Source organism: Labrus bergylta, chromosome 6 (assembly GCF_963930695.1).
Source record: "Labrus bergylta chromosome 6, fLabBer1.1, whole genome shotgun sequence".
In the NCBI taxonomy this organism is placed as follows: Eukaryota; Metazoa; Chordata; class Actinopteri; order Labriformes; family Labridae; genus Labrus; species Labrus bergylta.
The window spans coordinates 31,129,029-31,150,292 of NC_089200.1; the positions used below are offsets into that span (position 1 = coordinate 31,129,029).

At 40.3% G+C, this 21,264-nt stretch overlaps 2 protein-coding genes across 3 annotated transcripts; one reads left to right on the forward strand and one right to left on the reverse strand.

Annotated features, from left to right (window-relative positions):
* Nucleotides 1-102: 102 nt before the first annotated feature.
* Nucleotides 103-14,792, reverse strand: aasdh (aminoadipate-semialdehyde dehydrogenase). Of its 2 annotated transcripts, none has more exons than XM_020643800.3 (14): nucleotides 14,402-14,792; nucleotides 14,194-14,314; nucleotides 12,244-12,521; nucleotides 11,100-11,292; nucleotides 9,827-10,068; nucleotides 9,549-9,655; nucleotides 9,300-9,472; nucleotides 8,326-8,599; nucleotides 7,082-7,194; nucleotides 6,379-7,003; nucleotides 6,129-6,292; nucleotides 4,419-4,544; nucleotides 4,084-4,215; nucleotides 103-1,134 (listed from the first exon to the last, which is right to left on the reverse strand). In XM_020643800.3, exons 1-14 carry the CDS (start codon nucleotides 14,638-14,640, stop codon nucleotides 718-720), a joined length of 3,204 nt encoding a protein of 1,067 aa, XP_020499456.2. In that variant the 5' UTR covers nucleotides 14,641-14,792; the 3' UTR covers nucleotides 103-717. The 2 variants fall into 2 exon arrangements, 1 of the variants encoding a protein (XP_020499456.2); XR_010666567.1 differs by having other exon boundaries at nucleotides 994-1,134; nucleotides 4,084-4,210.
* A 319-nt stretch (nucleotides 14,793-15,111) lies between these two features.
* Nucleotides 15,112-21,259, forward strand: si:dkeyp-117h8.4 (uncharacterized protein LOC572032 homolog). The gene is made up of 9 exons (XM_065956201.1): nucleotides 15,112-15,296; nucleotides 15,408-15,471; nucleotides 16,976-17,031; nucleotides 17,143-17,176; nucleotides 17,258-17,283; nucleotides 18,068-18,161; nucleotides 18,251-19,780; nucleotides 19,880-19,919; nucleotides 20,950-21,259. Exons 1-9 carry the CDS (start codon nucleotides 15,219-15,221, stop codon nucleotides 20,960-20,962), a joined length of 1,935 nt encoding a protein of 644 aa, XP_065812273.1. The 5' UTR covers nucleotides 15,112-15,218; the 3' UTR covers nucleotides 20,963-21,259.
* The last annotated feature ends 5 nt before the right edge of the window (nucleotides 21,260-21,264 follow it).

Below are 21,264 nucleotides of genomic sequence, written 5' to 3' on the forward strand. Positions count from 1 at the left end.
TTGGCTTCACTTCTCCAAACAGAGGATACGTCCAGTTCTTATAGAGTCTATAAGTAGGAGTTAAAACCTGAAAACACACACTAAAAAGAAGCAAACATTAGCTGCGTAAACCAATAAAAAGCTTTTATTTGAATTGTATCTAAAAACACTGTGATTGTGATCGAGGACGTACAAAGTGAGACATGAGGAGTGCTCTTCTGAACTTGGACATGATTTGGATTCTTTTTGTCGCTAAGGGAGACAGACACCTGCTTGCTGTAACATAAGATTTTTGTCCTCCTGTAACACTCTTGTGTTTGTAGGCCATCACTTCCTGGTCGGTGTGATACCATCTTACAAACATTTCCTGAAAGAAAAAAAAAATCAAACCCTGCAGCGTTCTCTCTCACTAAATGATCTGTACGTATGTATGAGGTGTACTGAGGTCTGAAAGAGTCACTCTGTCGTTCTGTTTCTAACGTCGGTCGTGCACAATAGTGTAGTGTGCGCAGTGTTACATGTAACAAGGAAAATGTTTGGTATTATTTGCATTTTTTTGTCCCACTTAGAGATATTCATGAGAAGATTCTTAAAGAGAAACAAAATGTTCTGAATAATGTAAATTAAATACTGATGTCTGAACAGAGAGGCTGCAGACTCGTTATTATCCTGAGCTTTAATTACTTCATCTATTTCCCACAGCTCCCTCTCTCCTCTGACATAAAAAAAATGTGTTCATTATGAAACCAGCTCCTCCGTTTGTGTTTCTTCTTTCACCGTCAGCTGTAAACAATACACAAGGTCATTGCGGCACCCGATAACAAGAGAGCGCCCACACACCACGGGGGATGAGAACAGCTCCCCTGGTAGAGTGAGCGTGGTCAGCATCCGTCCGTCTTGTACATCCAGGATCCACACTGCGCCGTCTGTGGAGGCCAGAGCCACCAGCGGCCCCCTCCGGCCCACCGCAGAGCCATCGAACACACACGGACTGGAGTACACCTTCCCAGTGGTCTGGAAAGTCCAAACCAGAGAGCCGTCAACGCAGTTCAAACAGTACAGGCGACCGTCGTGTGACCCGCACAGGACGCTCTGCCCGTCCTGAGTGACACACGGAGACGAGAAGACGGGTCCTTCTGTCTTAAACTGCCAAACCTGCAGAGAGAGAAGAGCCACACACAGCGTCTTTAAATTGTTTTTTTTGAAGATTTCAGTTCTTCACAGCTTGTGTTTAACAATGTCCAAAGCATAAAAATAAGTGGGATTACATTTCTTTACTTATTTTTTGGGTCTAAAAGTCCGAAAGGTCCAAAAAGTTTTGGAATTTCTCCAGAAGACTAATCCAGCCTGCAGCCGATAAGTGGGTGAACACACCCACCACCAGTAACAAGCAGACCGTAAACAATAAACAAATCAGTAAACAACCCATGACACCAAATACACAATCAACTTACATTTATGGCTCCTACAGTGTCTGACAACATTAGAGAAAGGATCCCTACAGAAATCTATCTTTTTTATTTCAAGATACATTTATTTTAAGATTTATTTTTTGGGCTTTTTGTGCCTTTAATGTAGAGACAGGACAGTGGATAAAGTCGGAAATCAGGGAGAGAGAGCGTGAGGAACGACATGCGGGAAAGGAGCCACAGGCTGGATTTGAACCTGGGCTGCCCGCTTGGAAGATGCACTAACCACTGCGCCACCAGCACCCCGAGATACATTTATTTAAACTTATTTCATACACAAAGGTATGGAGGCGTGTTGCATTCACATGAGAAAATCACATCCATCCATCCATTATCTTCCGCTCATCCGGGGCCAGGTCTTGATGGCAGCAGGCTAAGCAAGTTCAATCAATCAATCAATCAATCAAACTTTACTTATATAGCACCTTTCAGACAAATTAAATTGCAGTTCAAAGTGCTTTACAAGAGTGCAGAAAAGTTATTGACGAAAAAGTAGTTTATAAAATCATTGAGAGACTAATGCACACCAATAACAATTAAAAAAAAATAAAAAATAAAAAATATGACACATAAAAGCAATAAGATATTAAAATTAATACATAGGAGAAGAATATTTAAAATTGTAGTAGGATAAAAAAGACAATACAATAATGTTAAGATTTGAATTTATATAAAGCGCTATATAAAAGCCAGACTCAATAAATGAGTTTTAAGACTGCGTTTAAAAAATCTCAATATTCTCGGCTCCTCTCAGACCCTCAGGAAGGGTCAGAAAGTTGCTCCAGATGTCCCTCCCCCCAGCTCCTCCTGGGGGATCCCAAGACGCTCACAGGCCAGAAGGGATATCATTTATATAATCCCTCCAGCGAGCTCTGGGTCTCCTCCCGAGGGAGGTGTCTAGATCAGAAAATAAGATTTGCTCTGTTTTTCTGAAATAATGAGATAGTTATCTCAGGATTATAATTATGAGTTATGAGCTGCATGAATTTCATCAGTGCCTCGGTTACACTTTGTGGGGATCCAGTATTTTCATCAATTACCTCGTTGTCTCTTCAGTCAGAGCGTAGCCGCCTGAATGCACTTTTAGATGCATCGTATCGTATCGGCTCAGCTGATTCAGACGAATCAGACTGATGTGTCTGAACTGCAGAGATCTAAAAGTCGCAAAGTCGACAAATAATAACATCATCATCTATGTTACCTAAAGACACTCGTATCTCTCTCCATGTGTCAAACTGACCAAAATTAAAACAGTACAGTCTGGGAACATTTCCTGCTTTAAGCAGTCTTAATGAAAGCTGCCGTTTGGATTTTGAGAAACAGATATCTCGTCAATTTAGAAAATACAGAGCAGATTTGATCTTTTCCTTTAAATCAATACACCTTTATACAAAGGCAACTCAATGTGCTCTACAGGAATAAAAGAAACATCCAAGGAAAGAGAAAAACAACATGCTTGAAAAATAAAAGAATATAAAGTGGGACAGTTTAAAAATCAATATGTAAATATTTAAAAGAGGGTATAGAGGGGCTCCGGTGGCCTAGTGGTTAGTGCACCCCATATGTAGCAGCGTTCCTGAATCTGAAGCCGCTGAGAGGCTGAGGTTGGGCCTAATGTATTTGTCCAACGCGCTTTCAAAAGAATACTGTGATCCATAAAAATAAGTTAGACTTTTTTATTAACGTAAAAAAGAGAATCAACTTAACTTATAATAACGTGCATTAACTCATAATCACAGTGAACTAGAAACAATAGCGGTCAACAAAAAATATGGCCACCCAGCTCACCCCCTCTCTTCCACTGAGAACAAAAGGTGAACAGGTGAGTTAAATCAACACATCTCCGCCCATACCCATGTGACCCGACATCCCCTCACTCAACACAATCCTAATAAATGATATAATAATCAATAACTCAAAACACCAATATATAACAGACTACCTTAACCTTAAATAAATAGCACAAAGACAATTATACCAATCCATGGCTCCAACACCATACATAGAGGCTTTGGTCGACCTGGGTTTGAATCCAGTCTGTGGCTCCTCCCACATGTCATTCCCCACTCTCTCTCTCTCTCTCTCTCCCTGATTTCTGACTCTATCCTCTGTCCTATCTCTAAATATAGTCATAAAAAGCCTGAAGATAAACCTTTATACAAAATAAAAAGAGTAAGTTCTCTCCCTGAGCAGCTGAGGGCTCCACAGTCTGCTGACTAAAAACCTTTTCAACAAAGCCTTCTGCTTGTGCTTTTAGTTTTGTTAGTTGCTTAGTTGATGAATTTTTTTTTTTTTCTATTTTTTTTTTCTGTAGCACTTTGAGATTTTTTTGCAAAAATGTAAAGTGCATTACAAATTAAATGTATTATTTTTATTATTATTATTAAGTTAAGTAAATCAAGTTAAAATGATTTATAGTGCACTTCACTGTACCTCTTTTTTTTAGTGACCAAACTTGTAAAGATCTGTTTTTTAACGCTCGGTCCATTCATTATTCAACATACAGAAAGTATAAAATATGAAACATCACTTTGTCTCTGAGGATCTCACCAGCTTGGCTCGCTGCATATTTAAACAAGCTGTGAAACAATGTGGATTAAGGAGAAATGATTTTGTCTCAGTTTGTGTTTCTCACCAGTTTCCCCTCAGCGCCGAAGCAACAGATGTTTCCGTCCACCGAGCCGATGATGACGTGACCGGAGGAGGCGTTAGGTGACGAGAAGAACGGGACATCTCTGCAGATCGACCACAGCTCCTCCCCGCTGTCCTGACACACAAACACACACACACACACCGGGGACACACACACACACACACACACACACACACACACACCGGACACACACACACACACAGACACACACACACACACACACACACACACACACACACACACACACACACAGATCAGAGTGTGTAGAATGTGAAATAGATTTACTGAGAGAAGTTTGATGATTTTTTTGTACTCACAGGGTTGAGACAGAGCAGGCGGCCTCCCAGCGATGCCACAAACATCTGTCTGAGAGACGAGAGGAGGAGCGGGGAGGAGAACACAGCTCCTCCTCCACAGTGACGCCTCCACACACACTGCTCCTCCTCAACACATCCAGCACACACAGAATAACCTTAATCTCACATATCAAATCCTTTAATTCAGACACAGAAGCTCCTCTTCACTGAGGTCACTTTACGGCTGCTCAGATTCTAGATTTCTAATCATGGAAACGATGAAACAATATCAGCAGGAAGTCAAATGATGGGCATAATAAGCATCATATTTCAACTTCAAACATCAAAGTTCATAACTGATAAAAATGGAATTGATGATGGTTAAAACCTAACCCACCAACTATTGATGAGTGGATAGACATAATATATGAAATATATGTTATGGAAAGGCTGTCGTTTTCCCTCAAAGTCCAGAAGGATAGATTCTACAGCAGGGGTCCCCAAACTACAGTGGACGGCCAGATACGGCCCCTCCCCACATTTGGCCTGGCCCTCAGAACAATTCCAAATGAATTTTAAAAATCAAAATTGTAATATATATATATATATATATACTTTTTTTTCCTTCATAGGCCTATAAAAGTTTAGCATTTAAAATAAAATGTTCTTTAGCTGTGAAATGTTATCATTATTAACTATTAGTAACTTAATTAGTTAGTAACTGTTTCACACACACACAGAACGTGACATTTGACATGACTTTACATGGTGATCAAGCATCCGAGGTGGATCAGTTGCAAGCGAGCAGGCTAAAAACCTCAACAAGATGAAGAAAATGGCAAAAAGGTTTGGGAAGAAAAAATGTGATTTAGAATTCAGGGTATTTAACCAACAGTGGACTACTGATTTACTTTTTTGTTCAATGAAAAGAAAAGGCTGTTTGTCTCATTTGTCAAGAGGCGGTGGCTGTGTTAAAAAAATACAATCTGCGCCGACATTATGAATCCTGCCACAATTACGATAGCTTGGAAGGCAAAATGCCAGCAGACAAACAATCAAATCTGAAAAGTGGACTGTTAGCTCCACAAACTACATTTGTACACCAAGTTCAGCTGAACCAACCTCCTGGGCTAAAATCCATCTACACAGTAATACCGGTAGTCATGCCTGCTCATGTTATTCTACATGTTACATACAGACCCTGGCCCCCCATCAGTGAAAGGTTAAGTTATGAGGCCCTCAAAGAAAAAAGGTTGGGGACCCCTGTTGTACAGGGTATGGACCAAATGGACTGAATATGTCAAACCTATAAGACCTGATTTGATTTGACTTAATGGAGTACACGGGTGTTATTTCCTAATTTTTTATCATTTTCTTTCATCTGTTAACCTGCTCTGTTTTTTTATTTTCTTATTTTCTTTCTCTACCCCTCCAAGGTGAAAGCTTCCTGTGTTTCTTTTGTAAATAATTTCAATTTAATTAATGTCATTTTACTTGAATATGAAAAAGTCTTTGGAAGAGCTAAAGCATCGTACCCCACCTCTTCCTGCAAAGAAAGTGCTCCAATGTTTGAAAGTTTGAGTCTTGCAATCATTTTTGCTATTATGTGTAATTACTAATGCTAATTCCTAAATTTAAAAAAAATAAATAAATGGAATTGATGGTGTGTGAGCATAGTGACACTATTCAGAGTCATTAGAGTCGTCATATGTCTTCAAGTAAAACACTCACCTTTGGATCTAAGGCGTAAACGTGTCCATCATGTGAGCCCACCATCACCAGACCTGTGAGGGGGTCCACAGCAGGACAGCTCTTCACAGCGTCCCCCGTCTCAAATATCCACCGAGTGTCTCCAGAAGCAGCACACAGGAAATACACACAGCCGTCATAGCAACCTGCGAGAAGACACAAAGGAATCTAATAAAGTGCTCAGTGCTCAGTCAGATATTCCCCACATGGTGTTCAGAGAGCTGTTACTGACCAATAACCACGAGGGTACCGCAGCGAGACACCGCAGCCGAGGCTTCCATTCTCCCCCCGAGGACTCGCTCCCACAGGAGGCTCCCTGTGGTCAGGTCTAACGCCTGGATCCTGTGAGAGTGGGAGCCGATGAACACTGTCATTCTGTTTTCTGCTAGAAGCAGCGGGGAGGCATCCACACATCGGCCTGTGTCTGAGGACCAGCTCAGACTGAGGGTCAGCGCTCCATCCTTCTCTGCCTCAGAGTTGATATGTGTCTCTGAGTCTCTGATCTCCATCACCTCTCCTGCTCGCTTTAGAACTCTAAACGCTCTTTTCTCCTCCTGCAGCTGCTCTGTGTGTTCTCTCTTTGCCGGCACCGCAGAGGGAGCTTCAGCGTGTCGTTTCTTCACCGCTGGCGTCTTGTTCTCGAGCGGCTGCGTCAGCGTCAGCGTCATCCTCTCGATGTGGCGCAGGACGTCAGAAAAAGTCCCGTCGAGCACGACCTCGAGCAGCTCTGGCGAGGTCAATCCTGCGGCGGCGAGGATGTCCTCATGGAGATGCAGAGCCTTCAGAGAGTCTCCTCCACTCAGCAGGAAGTTCGACTCCTCATCGATCGTTGCATCTTCAGGAAGGCCGAGAGTTTCCTGTTGATATTAAAGTGACAAACTAAACCAAGAAATAATAATAACAGGTTGATTTAAGATGTAGAAAACTGGACGTACGTTCCACAGAGCCTGAAGAGTTTGCTTCAGTTTGTTTGAATCTCCCCGCGCAGAGTCTGAACATCGTCTCTCTCTATGGTATATCTTCATGAGAGCCTTCATGTCCACTTTGCCTGCAGTCAAAGACACATGAGGAGAACACAAAGAGGAAAGTCAAGTCAGTGTGTTCATGGAGAATATATACATCTCAAAACACATTTTTTTAAACTGGCATATTCAGTCTGATCATTCTCCACCCAGTCTCATAACTCCTTTACATCCTGTACATTTGTGTTTTTTAATGTTAATTTTATGGTTGTGTTGTTACTTTGTTGTTTATATCTCTGCTCTGTAAGATGACCTTGAGAGTTTTGAAAGGTGCCTTTAAATAAAATGTATTATTATTATTATTATTATTATTATTATTTAAGATCTGGCAGTCAACCTCTCTCTCTCACTCCCAACACTCAGCTCATTGAACCATGATTTGTTGTAGTTTGCTTATGTTAGTGTAGTTGCACCACGTGCCACACACACACAGATTGACTGACACACCTCACTCTCCTAGTAAGTGTTTATTATTTTTTGGTATTTTGTAATAAACTTTTATACTGTTCAGTTTAAACCTGTATGTTTCCCTTGTTTTTATTCAGGCCTTAAGATTCGGGTCGAGACCGTTGTGATGATTCAACATTTGTGACATGAGTTCGTGTGTGGGCTTGTCTTCTTTTTCTTGCTGCTTTTATTAACACAAACATAAAATCAGCAGGTTGAGATGAATTCATAAAAGAAAATCATGATAAAAAATACTATTGCACTAACACATAATCTTAAATACAGAGAGGTCCCCAATCTTGTCTTTTACAGACATTTTCATTGATGTGAAGTGTGTTGTGTGTCTCCTAAGGCAGTGTTTCCCAAAGTGTGGGCCGCAACCCCCCTGGTGAGCTGTGTAGGTACTGCAGGTGGGTCTTCAACCAAGTATAAAAATAAAATAAATATCAGAATAATGATGACTTACCATGAGTCAACCCTTTAAGTGATTAATAAGGCGTGTCATGACTATTCATGGACATCATGTTTTGTAAACTTTTGTGTCTATCTTGCCATAATATCATTTTGTCATGTCCAATAATTGACCCAAACTGAAAGGGATAGCTGTAGTCATAACTTTTAATTTAGAGTAATTTTGTATTTCAAAGTGGGCCACGGCAGTCTTAACTTTGGGAAAGGCTGAAGGAGCGACTGTGTGGTCTGATTCTCACCATGAGCAGTCAGACTGAGAGCCGGGACCAGGAGCAGCGTGTCGGGGACGCTGTGTGACGGCAGCAGCAGAGACAGCTGCTCCAGGATCAGAGTGCTCAGGTCTCCGTCTGCACCGCCCGTCTCCTCTGCAGCAGGGAGCAGGAGGTGTTCCCCATGTGTTTGTTCCACATGTTTCTGCTCTCCAGATGTGGACGAGACGATAAAGGCAAGCAGTCGAGAGTCTTCGTAGAGACACGCAGCGCAGGCCTCCACCTGAGGGAGACTCTGAATGAGCTGGAGGGGGCGGAGATCAAAAGGTCAAAACTTCACCTTCTGATAAACTGAAATACTGAGAAGCTTACGAGTAAGCGTTTAAAATGGACTTTACAGCTTTTCTCGATAAAGAAACATTCATTAGAAATACACACAGACTTTAAAAAGATGTTGATTTATTTCTAAACCTTCTGAAAAATGAAACAAAATGGAAAATTTTCAATCACAAGCTCAATATTTGCCAACATATAAAAACACAAAGACAAAAGAAAGGACGGGAAAAATAAGACGGCCATCTTTAAAAAAAAAAAAAGTTGCATTTAAATAATTTTACACGTTTTTTAATTTAGCATTTATTTGTTTTATATACTTCACTGCATTAAAAAATAAAAGTCAAATCAACAAAAGTCAAATGAAAGTTGTAACAAAAGTTGCCATTCTTTAAATGTAAAGATGCACTCAACAATATTTCTTATTGAATAAACTGACCACCTGTAGTTTGAAGGTTGTTGCCTCTGGTGAGTAAACACCTGACTCTGTAGCTATGAAAAACATTTTAGCTCCTTTCAGCCTCTTGTTTTGGTCGAGCCTACTTAAAGATTCTGGTTCACTCTCGCTGATCCTGTAAATATTGTTTTATGGTGAAATCACTTCTAACCCACTGTACATGATCTAAACATTAACTGCATATATTCCATACATTATTAGAACGACCTCCTACCTGCTGCAGGTGGTCCAGGTTCACCCGCTTCCCGTGGCGTTTAACAAGCCGGTCTCTCCGTCCAAGGTAAAACAGCTGTTTGTCTCTGACGTTCACCCAGTCTCCTGTCGCTCTCATCGTCCCGCGGACAACATCCTCCTCATCGTCCAGGAGACACACCCTGTCCTCCCCGCCTGCAGCGAACGCCACAGGGGTTAATATGAGATTTAAGTTGGTGCATGTGAGTCTGTGTTCATGACCTCTTCTTACCTATGAACACCTGACCTTCTCCTGCTGTCACAAGGCACTCGTTTTCATCTCTGACTTCCACCAGCGTGTCCATCAGAGGAGTCCCAAGAGGCACAGAAGACACCGCGCTGAGAGACAGAAAGAAACAGAATTTTAAATATCTATGGCGCTATGTCATTGCCTGCGCTTATAAGGAATCAAAGATGTTACAGTCTGACTGATTATAGAGATCTGGGATGTCTTAAAAAGAAATGACATAGTCTTCCTGATGGAGATGTTTAATCATCATGAAGACTTACAGGCTGTTCGAGTGCAGTAGAGACTCTGGTATTTGATAAACACACGCCCAGCAGGACACCTCTGTGATGCCGTAGATGTTGTAGATGTGAGTTTTGTTCTCCTCGTGCTTCCAGCTCCTCAGCAGAGCGGGTGACGGACAGGCCTCTCCCCCGAGAGCGAGCACCCGCAGCGAGGAGCCCGACGACAGCACCTCCTGCTGGAGGGTACGCTGCCCGAAGCGGACGAGGAGCGTCGGTGTGACCTGTAGAAACATGAAGAGTTAGAGAGTAGGTATGCACTGATATACCAAACAATATGATTCAATACCATACAATTTATCGTCCCCTTGGGTAAGTTTGTCTTGGACTCTGAGTGCTGCACACATTTAGCTGTCTCCACTATAGCATTAATAAATAAAAACAAATCACAATCTTCATCTTTTTGCATCTTCTTTTTAAACATTGCTGTACATATATAAACAACACAACTTCAGAAGGTCAACACTTTTTTATTTTCTATATTCAGGTCTAATTACAGATTTCTGTCCTCAACTGTTTATAGGTTCTTGTTTAAATGTCACATATATTTTTTATCCCTGCACGGGTTATGTACATTTCTTGTATAAGTCTATTTTTAATTGCACAGTTTAAGTTTGTTTCATCTAGGGGTATTCTTTAAATCTTAATTTCAGGTTAATATATATGTATGGGAGGGAGGGGCGTCGGTTTTGTGGTTAATTTGTAACAAATGTTTCATGTCATGTACGTCTTTGTAACCTGCTACTGGATGCTTTGAATTTCCCTCGGGATCAATAAAGTATCTATCTCTCTATCTATCTAAACACAGAAGCACAGAGCCAAGAAAATCAACATACAGCATATTGCCAATTTTCATAATGCACAAAATCCACCAAATCCACTGCACAAATATGTTGTCAATGTTTTGTATTGGTGCAATTGAGAGTGTGCAGGAGTTGGCTTGCAGCTTTTGATTGATTAATTTCTCTCTTATGCACCCGTCTAAAGAAAGAGATTAAGTTTGTTTTTTAAAGCTTTGGTACTTTATGATTAATCATTAAAATAACAGAGACTGAACTGTTTTTAAAAATATGGTGTCAAACATTTTGATGGACTGATTTTGAACATGGGTGTTGGTTTTGGCTCTGATTTTCATAATCATTACTTCTCTAGGGGGGAAGCCTGTTCTGAAATATTCTCTAATGTTTCAGCTCTGCATGTTTCAAAAAGGATTAATAGATGAGAAGTTCTCTGAGCAGGGTTCAGCTTCACCGACCTGCAAGACCGTCGTCTTGTGACGCATGAACAGCAGCTGGGCCAGACGACGAGGCATCTTCTTCATCACAGCGGGGACGATGAGGAGCTGAGCCCCTGACGACAAGGCTAGGAACATGTCCACCACAGAGGGGTCAAAGGTTAAGGGGGAGGCGAGGAGGACCACGTCATCTGAACTCATCTGAAACAAAGATCTGAGCCCACAGAGCTGCACTTTAGAATAGATTTATAACGTTTTCTAATTTAATAGATGTTTTATTGCATGGATACAGGACAGTTCAGGTACACTGGGATTTCTGCATTGCCCCTAACGTCAGCTTTCTTAAAACAAATAAAAGAGAAATGAGCAGAAAAATGATCTAAACTGAAATCTGTCACTACAAAAATAAATCTACACAGTACAACAGAGCACTACGGCCACTTATAAGAAAGAAATTAACATTTCAGAATAAAGTCGTAATATTTCAAGAATAAAGTTTTAGGAGAATAAAGATGAAATATTATGAGGATTAACTTTAAGGAGAATGAGGTCGTGACATAGTGAGAATAAATTCGAAATTAAAATGAGAATAGTCTAAATAAAGTCTAAATATTATGAGAATAAAATCGTAGAATAACAAGAACAAAGTCTTGGAGAATTGTTTTGGACCATTTTGAGACTAAAGTTTTGATATTAGGAGAATAAAATCCTAATATTCAAAAAATAAAGATGAAATTGTAAAAGGCTGTAATTTTCGTCTATGATTATTCACTAAAAAGAGGAAGTATTCTGTTATTCATGAAACCTTAACTAATGTATCATGTCACATGATGCTCAAAATGATATATTAATATCTGACTTTTATTCTCTTACGACTTTAAAACCATACTGATTAATAATTAATTATATTAATATGACTTTTAACTGGAAATATGAACTGTTTCTTCTTATGTGGCACTATTACTAAACACATGTTGTTATCCTGAGAGTTTTACACACTATTACTTCACATTACTGCACTATTTGAACTCTTTGTTATTATTACACTTTGTGTTTGTGGGGGTGTGGTGCTTCCTCTCCACCTTCATGTCCTGTGTTAAGACTCTTTTTATGTAAAAATATTAAAAGTGTGTCACAATCAGCTCGTCTCAGAGACACCTCTCACCTCAGGTGAAGTATGTTAGGGAGGATGCATCTGTGTGGCACCCTCACAGTCTTTGGGACTCCAGTGGTTCCAGATGTGTGAAGCACATACGCCAAGTCTGCACGTTCTGACTCTTTAAACTCGGCAGCGCCCTCTGCTGTCTGAAATCGAGTCTGTTCAGGTCCTCTTATGTTGTTAGAGACTGGCAGCATCTTGATTCGTACCACCGTCAGTTTGAACTTAGACAACTCGACACAAACCTCCACGGACACGTGACTGACGAGGGCTGCCTGAAATCTCTTCATGGAACGAGAAAAAAAAGACATTTAAAATTTCACACAGAATCACACTGATCAGGACAAAGGAAAGGAAAACGCTGAACTACAGTGTATATATATATATATATATATATATATATATGTATGACAGTACCAGTCACATGTTTGGACACTTTGAAATGCTTAAATGTTTGAAATGTTTGATGTGTTTCTTAGTAGTGATAGTGAAGTTGATGCCTACGTATGTCTGCATTTCTTTCCAAAACAAAAATGAAATGTTTTATTTTTCATTGTTTTAATATCTACAATTATTCTAAAATGTGGAAAATATTAAAAATAAAGAAAAACCTTCTATTAGTAGGTGTGCCCTAGATACAGCTTACAGTATATTTATTATAATAAAATAATACAGTTACTGTTCTGTGTCCAAACCTTTGACTGATAGTTCATATAGAAATATATATATTTGGTAAATGGACTTGAGCTGATATAGATCTTTTCTAGTCTTCTGACTACTCAATTCACTTTCACACCACAGGTCACACCTACACATTCACACACTGATGACAGAGCCTGCTGTGTAGTGACCATCACAAAAAACTAATCCCTTCATACACACTCATATGTTACCGACAAAGCAGCAGGAGAAACTTGGGGTTAAGTGTCTTGCCAAGGGACACATCAGACATGTGACTACAGGAGCTGGGGATCAAGCCCTCGACCTTCCAGTTGAAAGACGATTGACCCAATTACTGATATATATTTGAATGTCAGAAATGTATGTACAGTATTTATATAAGTTTTGGTTTTAAATAAAGCTGAAATGTTGAGAAGATCCGTTCAACCTTATAGATTATCATACTTCTGATTCTCATCCACTTTACATTATCAAACACTTTATGCTTTGATGTATTTCATGCTCTTTTGTAAGGTAGTCAAAATGTTCAATACGTTCTGATAAAAGGTGTTTTACATGTATACAGTCTCTGTTATTTTAATGGACCACAGTATCAAAAAGAACCCAATCTAAAAAAAATATATCTATTTTATGAGACAAGCACATCAGAGTCAAACTCCTGCATACAGTCTCATTTGCACAGAAAATTGGCAACATTGTGTTGAGTGAAGTTTATATGGTGTGCAGGAGTTTACAAAAGAACAAAAACAGATATATAGTGTTTGCCTAGGACTTCTATTTTTGTTTCCGTGGTACCAAAACAGGGATTGGTAAAATTTGATTTTTACCAGAATCATATCGAACTTTTTAATTCTGGTATCGTGACAACCCTTCTCTTTAGTTTATTTTTTGTTTTACTATAAGTGTGGCATAGGGCTGGGAAATATATTGAGTTTCCACGATATATCTATTTGTTTTCAAAGAAGATATAGGGAAAGACAATATTGTTTATATCAATATGTTGTGTTTAAATATCTTTATACGTTTCTTCCATAGAGCCACCAGTTCACCTTTTTCTCCTCTCACCCTCTTCACTCTTCACTCTGATCCTCCTCTCTCCCTGTCTGAGCAAATCTCCAAAAAACAATGTGTATACTGAATACACAGCTGTGTTTATTGAGATGTGATTTGTGGACCATATCGCCCTAATGTGGCAATACCATTTTCTTGTAATGAATACATTTCTATCTCTACTCATTCCAAAGTGTGTCACTGATATTTAATGAAGTATTCCACCTGCAGCATGTCAGTGTTCACAGCACAGTACTTGAGCCCACACTGGTTCATGACTCTGGCAGAGAGGAGTCCTGGAGCCTCAGGGTCCAGGGGGACGAAGGCAGCAGAGGACTGCAGGATCCTGCAGACAACAAGGGACACTTTATTATCCTCGACATGCTGTGTTTCAACAGGAGGAAGTTAACTTTGGGACTGATAAAACACTCACCCCAGAACCCACACAGGTATGTACAGATCATCACAACAGTACAGCCCAATCACACCGTTATTATCAGAGCAGCTCCTCCGCAGAGCATCACACAGCTCAGCTGTTAGTTCGTCCAGCTCTCTGTACCGCAGGGACACCGGGTTCCCTGACACTGACCCGCTGTCATACGTCACAGCTGCCCGGTCAGGGTGCAGAGAGGCGGCGGAGGATACAAGCTCCTGTAGGGTCCGAGCGGCCATACCGATGAGACGTTAACTGACTGTCGGTTCATTTACATTTAGTACTCACTCTAAATGAATTCTTACAAATCACATTTTAATTCGTGAACAGAACTACTGAAAACAAGGGTATGTTGTTATCCACACAGACCATCTTAGAAACTGTCTGTCGCTTTAAGATGACGTTTCAGACAACCGCCTTCACTTGTGTCTGCTTCACTTGCTTCTGTTTTCATCGGTCTTTTCCGTTTCAGAAATCTGACATCAGTCAAATAAATGTTATATCGTAAACGTTGTTGTATTAACTTTGCATTGAACACATCCCCAACTATACTACTGACGCGCATGTATTACCCTGCTAACATATATTTTTTATTACGGAATATTTTCATTTGAAATTAACATCTTTCATTGAACCGTTTTGGTAAGGATGATTTCCGATGAGTCCTGAAGGCAACACACGCTCCCTGTCCAATCATCTGCCTCCATTATTCTATAGACTTTTGAACGTAAACGCGCCTTTCAGTGTAGTTAGTAGAAATAACCCGTTGGTTTTATAGTTGTTCTTTTACCTTCAAGAATAAACTTTTGTTCGGAACATGGATGACATTTTAAAGGAACAACTTTCCAAAAATGCCTTTAACTACAAAATGACACTGAATCGAGTCATAGACACGGTGTGTTCATGAGGCTTTAACGTTAGCATGATGCTAAGTAGCTAGCTTTTGTTAGCTGTAAATAAACTTTGAAAACTTTGTTTTTAAAACTTCTGCAATTGTTTCCAACAGTACTCAAAGCTTCAATACTGCGACGGGGGGATGGAGGTGGACCTGGAAAATACAAAATACACAAGTAAGTTAACTACGATTCTCTTCGAAGGTTTCTGACAAAATATGCTAAGATGCGACTTTACGTTTAAAATTAATATAAAACATTCTCCAAGAACTTCAACCACACAAAGGTTATCTGTTTTTATACACTGTGGTTGGCTTTGATGGGAACAGATGTTTAATGAATAAGAACTTAAATTGTTCCTTATTCATTTAAAAAGCACTTTAAAACATAATGAAACAAACTTACATAAATAAAACTGATTCGAAGCAGTTGATTAGTTTCATGAGTTATACTTTACCCATTCATTTTACCAGTGTGCATGAAATATATTCTTTTTTTTATTAGATGATGCACACCGCATGATGGGAGTTACTCTTTTACTATCTGGGCCCACTAGTATGAAGCACAAAAAATGACTAAAGTATAAATAAATAAATAAATGTTGGGAGAAATGCATACAATAATGTATAAATAAATGTTGGGAGAAATGCATACAATAATGTATACATAAATAAATAAATAAATAAGTGCATCAATAAATATATAAATAAATAAATGTTGGGAGAAATGCATACAAAAATGTATAAATAAATACATGCATGAAGAAATATATAAATAAATACATGCATCAACATAATATATATATATAAATAATTGCAACAATTCATGTAAAAATTAATATGTATTTCTGTGTCCATGTTGTACAAGGAAAAGTAAATATGTAAATTAAGTGGGCCGTCCTAACATTACTGAAGTAGGATTGGTCAATTTTTAAAAACAGACAGAAGCAAATTTATTATTTATTCATTGATGTATTGTTTTCAGCATTTATTTATATATTTATTGATGCATTTATTTAATTATTTTTTTATTTATACGCTATTGTATGCATTTCTCCCAACATTTATTTATTTATTTATACTTTAGTCATTTTTTGTCCCTCATACTCTAGCATACGTGCAGTATATTTGGCTGTGAGCTGAAATGTGTCTTATAGAGTTCTGTGATTGTTTCTTGGAGATGGGGGTTTCCTCCACTACTCTGTCTCTGCTGGGATGTTGTAGGTTGAATGTTTTTTTAGCACAGGGGGGGCGAAAGGGTCCTCTCCTCCTCCTCTCTTTTGGTCTATCTGGCTGTAGAGGGCCGTAATGGAGATCCTGAAGTCTGTGGAGGAGTGGACATTTGTAGTTGGTCTTCCTCTTTTTCTCTTTAAGTCAGATTTGTTCGTTTCTGTTTAAAAAAACAATTCTCCTGAGGTGATACTGATAACACTGATATTTCCATGGAAACAATACTGATCATCATATAGTTGTAAAGTAAATTATTAACGTTAAATAAAATGATTGTTACTGTAGTATAGTTGAACTTAATGGGATGTGAAATAAACCACTAGTACTGTCAAGTGATTTTTTCGATTGAATCCCTCTAGAAGTCAGATTTAGTGTCAGACAGAGGGAGAGTTGTTTTATTGTGTTGTCATGTGATCTCATTGAGTTCTGTTTTCTCTACCTGCATGATGAAGCACTTCGACGCTACATGAAGAAGTCTAAAGCAGAGCTGAACATGTTGGAGTCAAAGGTTTGTATTCTGCAGCCACATTTCAAACAAACAAAGCACAGGCCAATAGTCAGATGTTGAATAATGTGTGCGGCCATAGACATTATTAACAAAGACTTTTCCTCTCATCAGAGCCTGGCAGAGTTGAGGGATGAATCAATGAGAGGTGAGAAAAACAGATGAAAGAAAATGTTAATTTAAAAGTTTGTTAATTGATCTAATCTGTCTGGTTTTCTTTCCACCACAGCACTGGACATTAGAACAGACTCTCAGGTAAATGTTCTCTTTTCAACTCCACTGTTCCACATTTAAAAACTAAAATGATTCTAGAAATAATCAAATTATGTCAATACATGTTTCTATGCAACTGCAAACATTACAAGCCCTCGTCAAACAATATAGGGTCATTTATTCATCTTAATTTAAAATAAAAACACTGTCTCGCACAAATACATTGTAAGCATTTGTGCAATTGCGAATGTGGAGAAGTTTACCTGCAATTTTTGGTGATTAAAAGCATGAAATCGAGGCATCAGAGGCCTAGTGATTAGTGCACGCTTCCCATGAGCGGAGACTGTAGTCCTCCAAGCGGGCGGCCCAGGTTCAAATCCAACCTGTGGCTCTTTTCCTGCATGTCTGTCCCCACTCTCTCTCTCTATTCCTTCTCCCCAATGTCTGACTCTATCCACTGTCCTATCTCTAAATAAATGCATGAAAAGCCCTCCCCCAAAAAATGAACTTTAAAAATGGGAGAAATTACCCAATATGAGCAAAAGTAAGAGAGAGCACTGGTAAGAGGTTAGCAACGTTTTGCTACCAAAACATTGACGATGAATTTGTGGATTTTTGACGATGTCCAAAGTTTTCTTTTGATTTTGAATGAATGGGTTCGTTGGTCTCCTATGCACCTTCATGTTTTATGAAATAGGTCAGTTTTTTGTTCAAATTTATCGACACTATCAATCATTAAAATGAAAGGAGATTGTAGCATTTTAAAACATGTGCTATCAAAAAGTATGGAGGAGCTCTGTAAATTAATTTTGATTTATCTCAACAGCTGGACTTCACGCATCAAAACAGTGGAGCTGATGAGACCTGCTTTTCTAAAGTTTCTGGAGTTTCCAGTCTTCATATTTCTGTGGAGGACGACGGTAAGAAAGGAAACATTTTAAACACAACATGACAGACCATTTAAAAAAATCAGAAGAGAATTTTTTTTTATTTTTTTGTCTGATTTCAGGTGAGGTTTCTACAGCGGGGATGTGTAGAAGTGACACGACTCAGCTGACTGTGAGCTCATTGGACGAGAGTCAGAGGACCGTCTGTGAGGCGGCGGATCAGCAGCCGGAGGACGAGGACGAGCAGCTGGAGATGACCCTGAGGAGAAACGGCAGCCTGATCGAGCTCTACCCCAGCATGATCAACCAGATAGGGAGTGCTTGGCGCCGGCAGCACGTCTCTGAGGCGGCGGACTCTGTGCTGAGGAGGTACCGCAGGTGGAGGAGTCGGTCGAACAGAAGCGTGCATCTCGACAACACGTTCACTGTCAATAAGAAACACAAGAACAACACAGAGAGAAGGAGGAGCAGCAAGGAGAACTGTGGGAGCCCGGTGAAGAGGCACTTCATGGATACAGAACATTCACTTCTCACTTCTCTGCAGATGAGACCGGAGTGGCAGGCACAGCAGCAGCAGTCACCTGGGAGGGGGAGGAGCTTACTGACGAGGAAGCCCATCCTGGTCATGGATCTCTCTTGTCCCCTTGAAAGCTTTAATACAAAAGAGACTTCTCTGAACCAGACCTTCACTGTGTCTCTTGATGAATCCCGGAGTGGAGAGCCGCTCTCAGCATATCCCGCCAGTCCTTCCAAACTTTCTTTTCCTTCCCCAAAAGCCCCCTCAGATTTCTCCCTCAGGTCCAAAAGGCTCTCCAACGCTGCTCATCAGCTGCAGACTGACGGGTACCTCTTGTATGCATCACAAAGCACAGCTGCTAAAGAGAGGCCGGACATTTATGGCTCTCCAGTCAGGCAGAGTCCGTTGAAATCCCGGATGATGAGCAGCCTCAGTGGATCTCCGAGTGCCTTCTGCAGGAGCCCGAGAGCTGTTTCTGTGGAGAGCTGTCCTAGAGAGCTGATGAGGCCCAGACCAGTGTTTACCTCTCTGTCCTCCCCTCAACATAGAGCAGCTCTGCCACCCAGGATGTTCTGCTCTCAGGACTCTGGTCCTTCCTTCCAGGCACAGCCGGCGTCACCTCGCTCGGCCTCAGCAGAGTCTCGGCGCCACCTTTCCTTCGACTCCTTCCCGCCGCCCGCCCAAAACCCGAAGAAGCTGGACGAGGTCTTTATAAAACTGTACCACAAGTTTGTCTGCCAAAATCAATCCTCTTTCTTCAAAGGGCCGCCCTGTAGGTTCTGCGCTCGCAGCTCTGAGGGGAGCAGATGCCACTCCTCCTTGGCCCTCGCCGCCCTCGCTCTGTCGCCGCACCGCTCTGTCCTGAGGAAACGCCACAGGGAGTTGAACTGGGACAGCTTCCCGCAGTCCAAACGTCTGAGGGACGAGTACTGCCCGTCCTCCCCCGGGTCCAAACGACACAGGACAGAGTTGCTGAGGCGCCGTTTCTCCACGTTTGAATCCGAGCAGCGTCATGACGGCCGCACTTACAGTCCCGGTAAACACAGCCAGCAGCGACCAGCCGAGCATCATCATCAGGAAGAAGGCTGGATGAGTCACAGCCGTCGCCCGTCTGCAGCTGAGTTCTCAGGATACGGTGAGCCTCCTCTATAAACTCTGTCATTTAATTCTTTATCAAGAAGTTTTTATGTGGAAGTGTGGAGCATTTCCTTTATTATTGTGCTTCATTCAACAGGAAGTTCATTTGAGAGGAATGCTGCCAGTGGCTCCCCCAGGTCAGTTTAAAGATTTCATTTTCATCATATTTTTAGCTTTTCTGCAAAGAAGAACAAAACTATTTCAGATGTAAATAATCCATAACAAATAAGAAGTATAAAAAAAGCTGGTCTGCTGACAGTACTAAACATTTTGTTAAACTAGTGTGATCAAAGTCTCTACTTTATTTTAAACATCCTTATCAGCATAAATAAATATACAAATAAACACCAAGATCAAATAAAAGTTCACATTCCAAAGTGATTAAAACACGTAGTGAGCAGCATCATGTGGAGGAGACTAAGATCTAAAAAGCAGTTTGAACATCATCTGTGCACTCTGCACATCATCTACTACTTTCTTATTCTCTCTGAAATAAAACATCACTAACATAACTTTCTTTAAAACTGTTTTTTAAACATTTAAAAGTGTAAGGCAGAAGGTTTTTTTCTTCTATAGCATTGAAGCAGGCCAACGAGCAGTTACCTAGTGAACTGATGTTTGAGGATTGTTTTTTTTCTCTTCTATATATGCAGATATTTCATTTTGTTCATATTCTGGGAAATGTTTTATATCTGCAGACATTGATATCTGATGTGCACATTTCAGCCCATAATATCTGCAAACTAATGTCTAAATCAGGCTCGGTTTAAAGACTTTTCAAGGAGACCTGGGGTTTGATGGAGCAGGGTTTTTTTCGGTTTGCCTAACACCTGACTCTGAAGAAGAGCTCAACCTGAATAATTCTCCATCTACTAACCAATCAGTTGTCTTTATGGTGGAGGAGTACGAGCTGATCGTGAAGGTGGAGGGAGAGAGTCCAGCAAACACTGTATGGTGTTTAATCTGTCAGGGTTAGTGAAGACAAGTAGCCAAAAGATACCCGTGGTACATTTATCAGTAAATGAAGTAGTAATAATGTCAGAGGCCAAACCTACTTTTATGAACAGTCCATGCAGCATCTCTCAGGTGGAAATGCTACAATACCATCCTGTAACGGTTGTTTCTTGTGTACCTGAGTTCTCGTCTTGTTTTTCCTCCAACATGCAGAAAATGGTGGTGATCAAGAGAGGATCTAATCCAAGTGGAAAACAAAGATGGGCGTGTTGTGTTGCTGAGGCGCGTCACTGGTAACATTTATCTCCCTCAGCTGGTGTAGAGTGAGCTCAGGAAACTGTTCGTACACATCTGTCCCTTCTAACTGTTCCTGTGTGACTGATGGTTAAGTGAGCTTTGTTTCCACTCGTTGTAATTCATGTTATTGTCTCCTAACACATTTGACTGTTCATGCTGTGGTGTTAAATACAGCTTCATGTTTCTTTTTTTATATTAATTCAAAATAAATATTAAGTATTCAAATGAAGC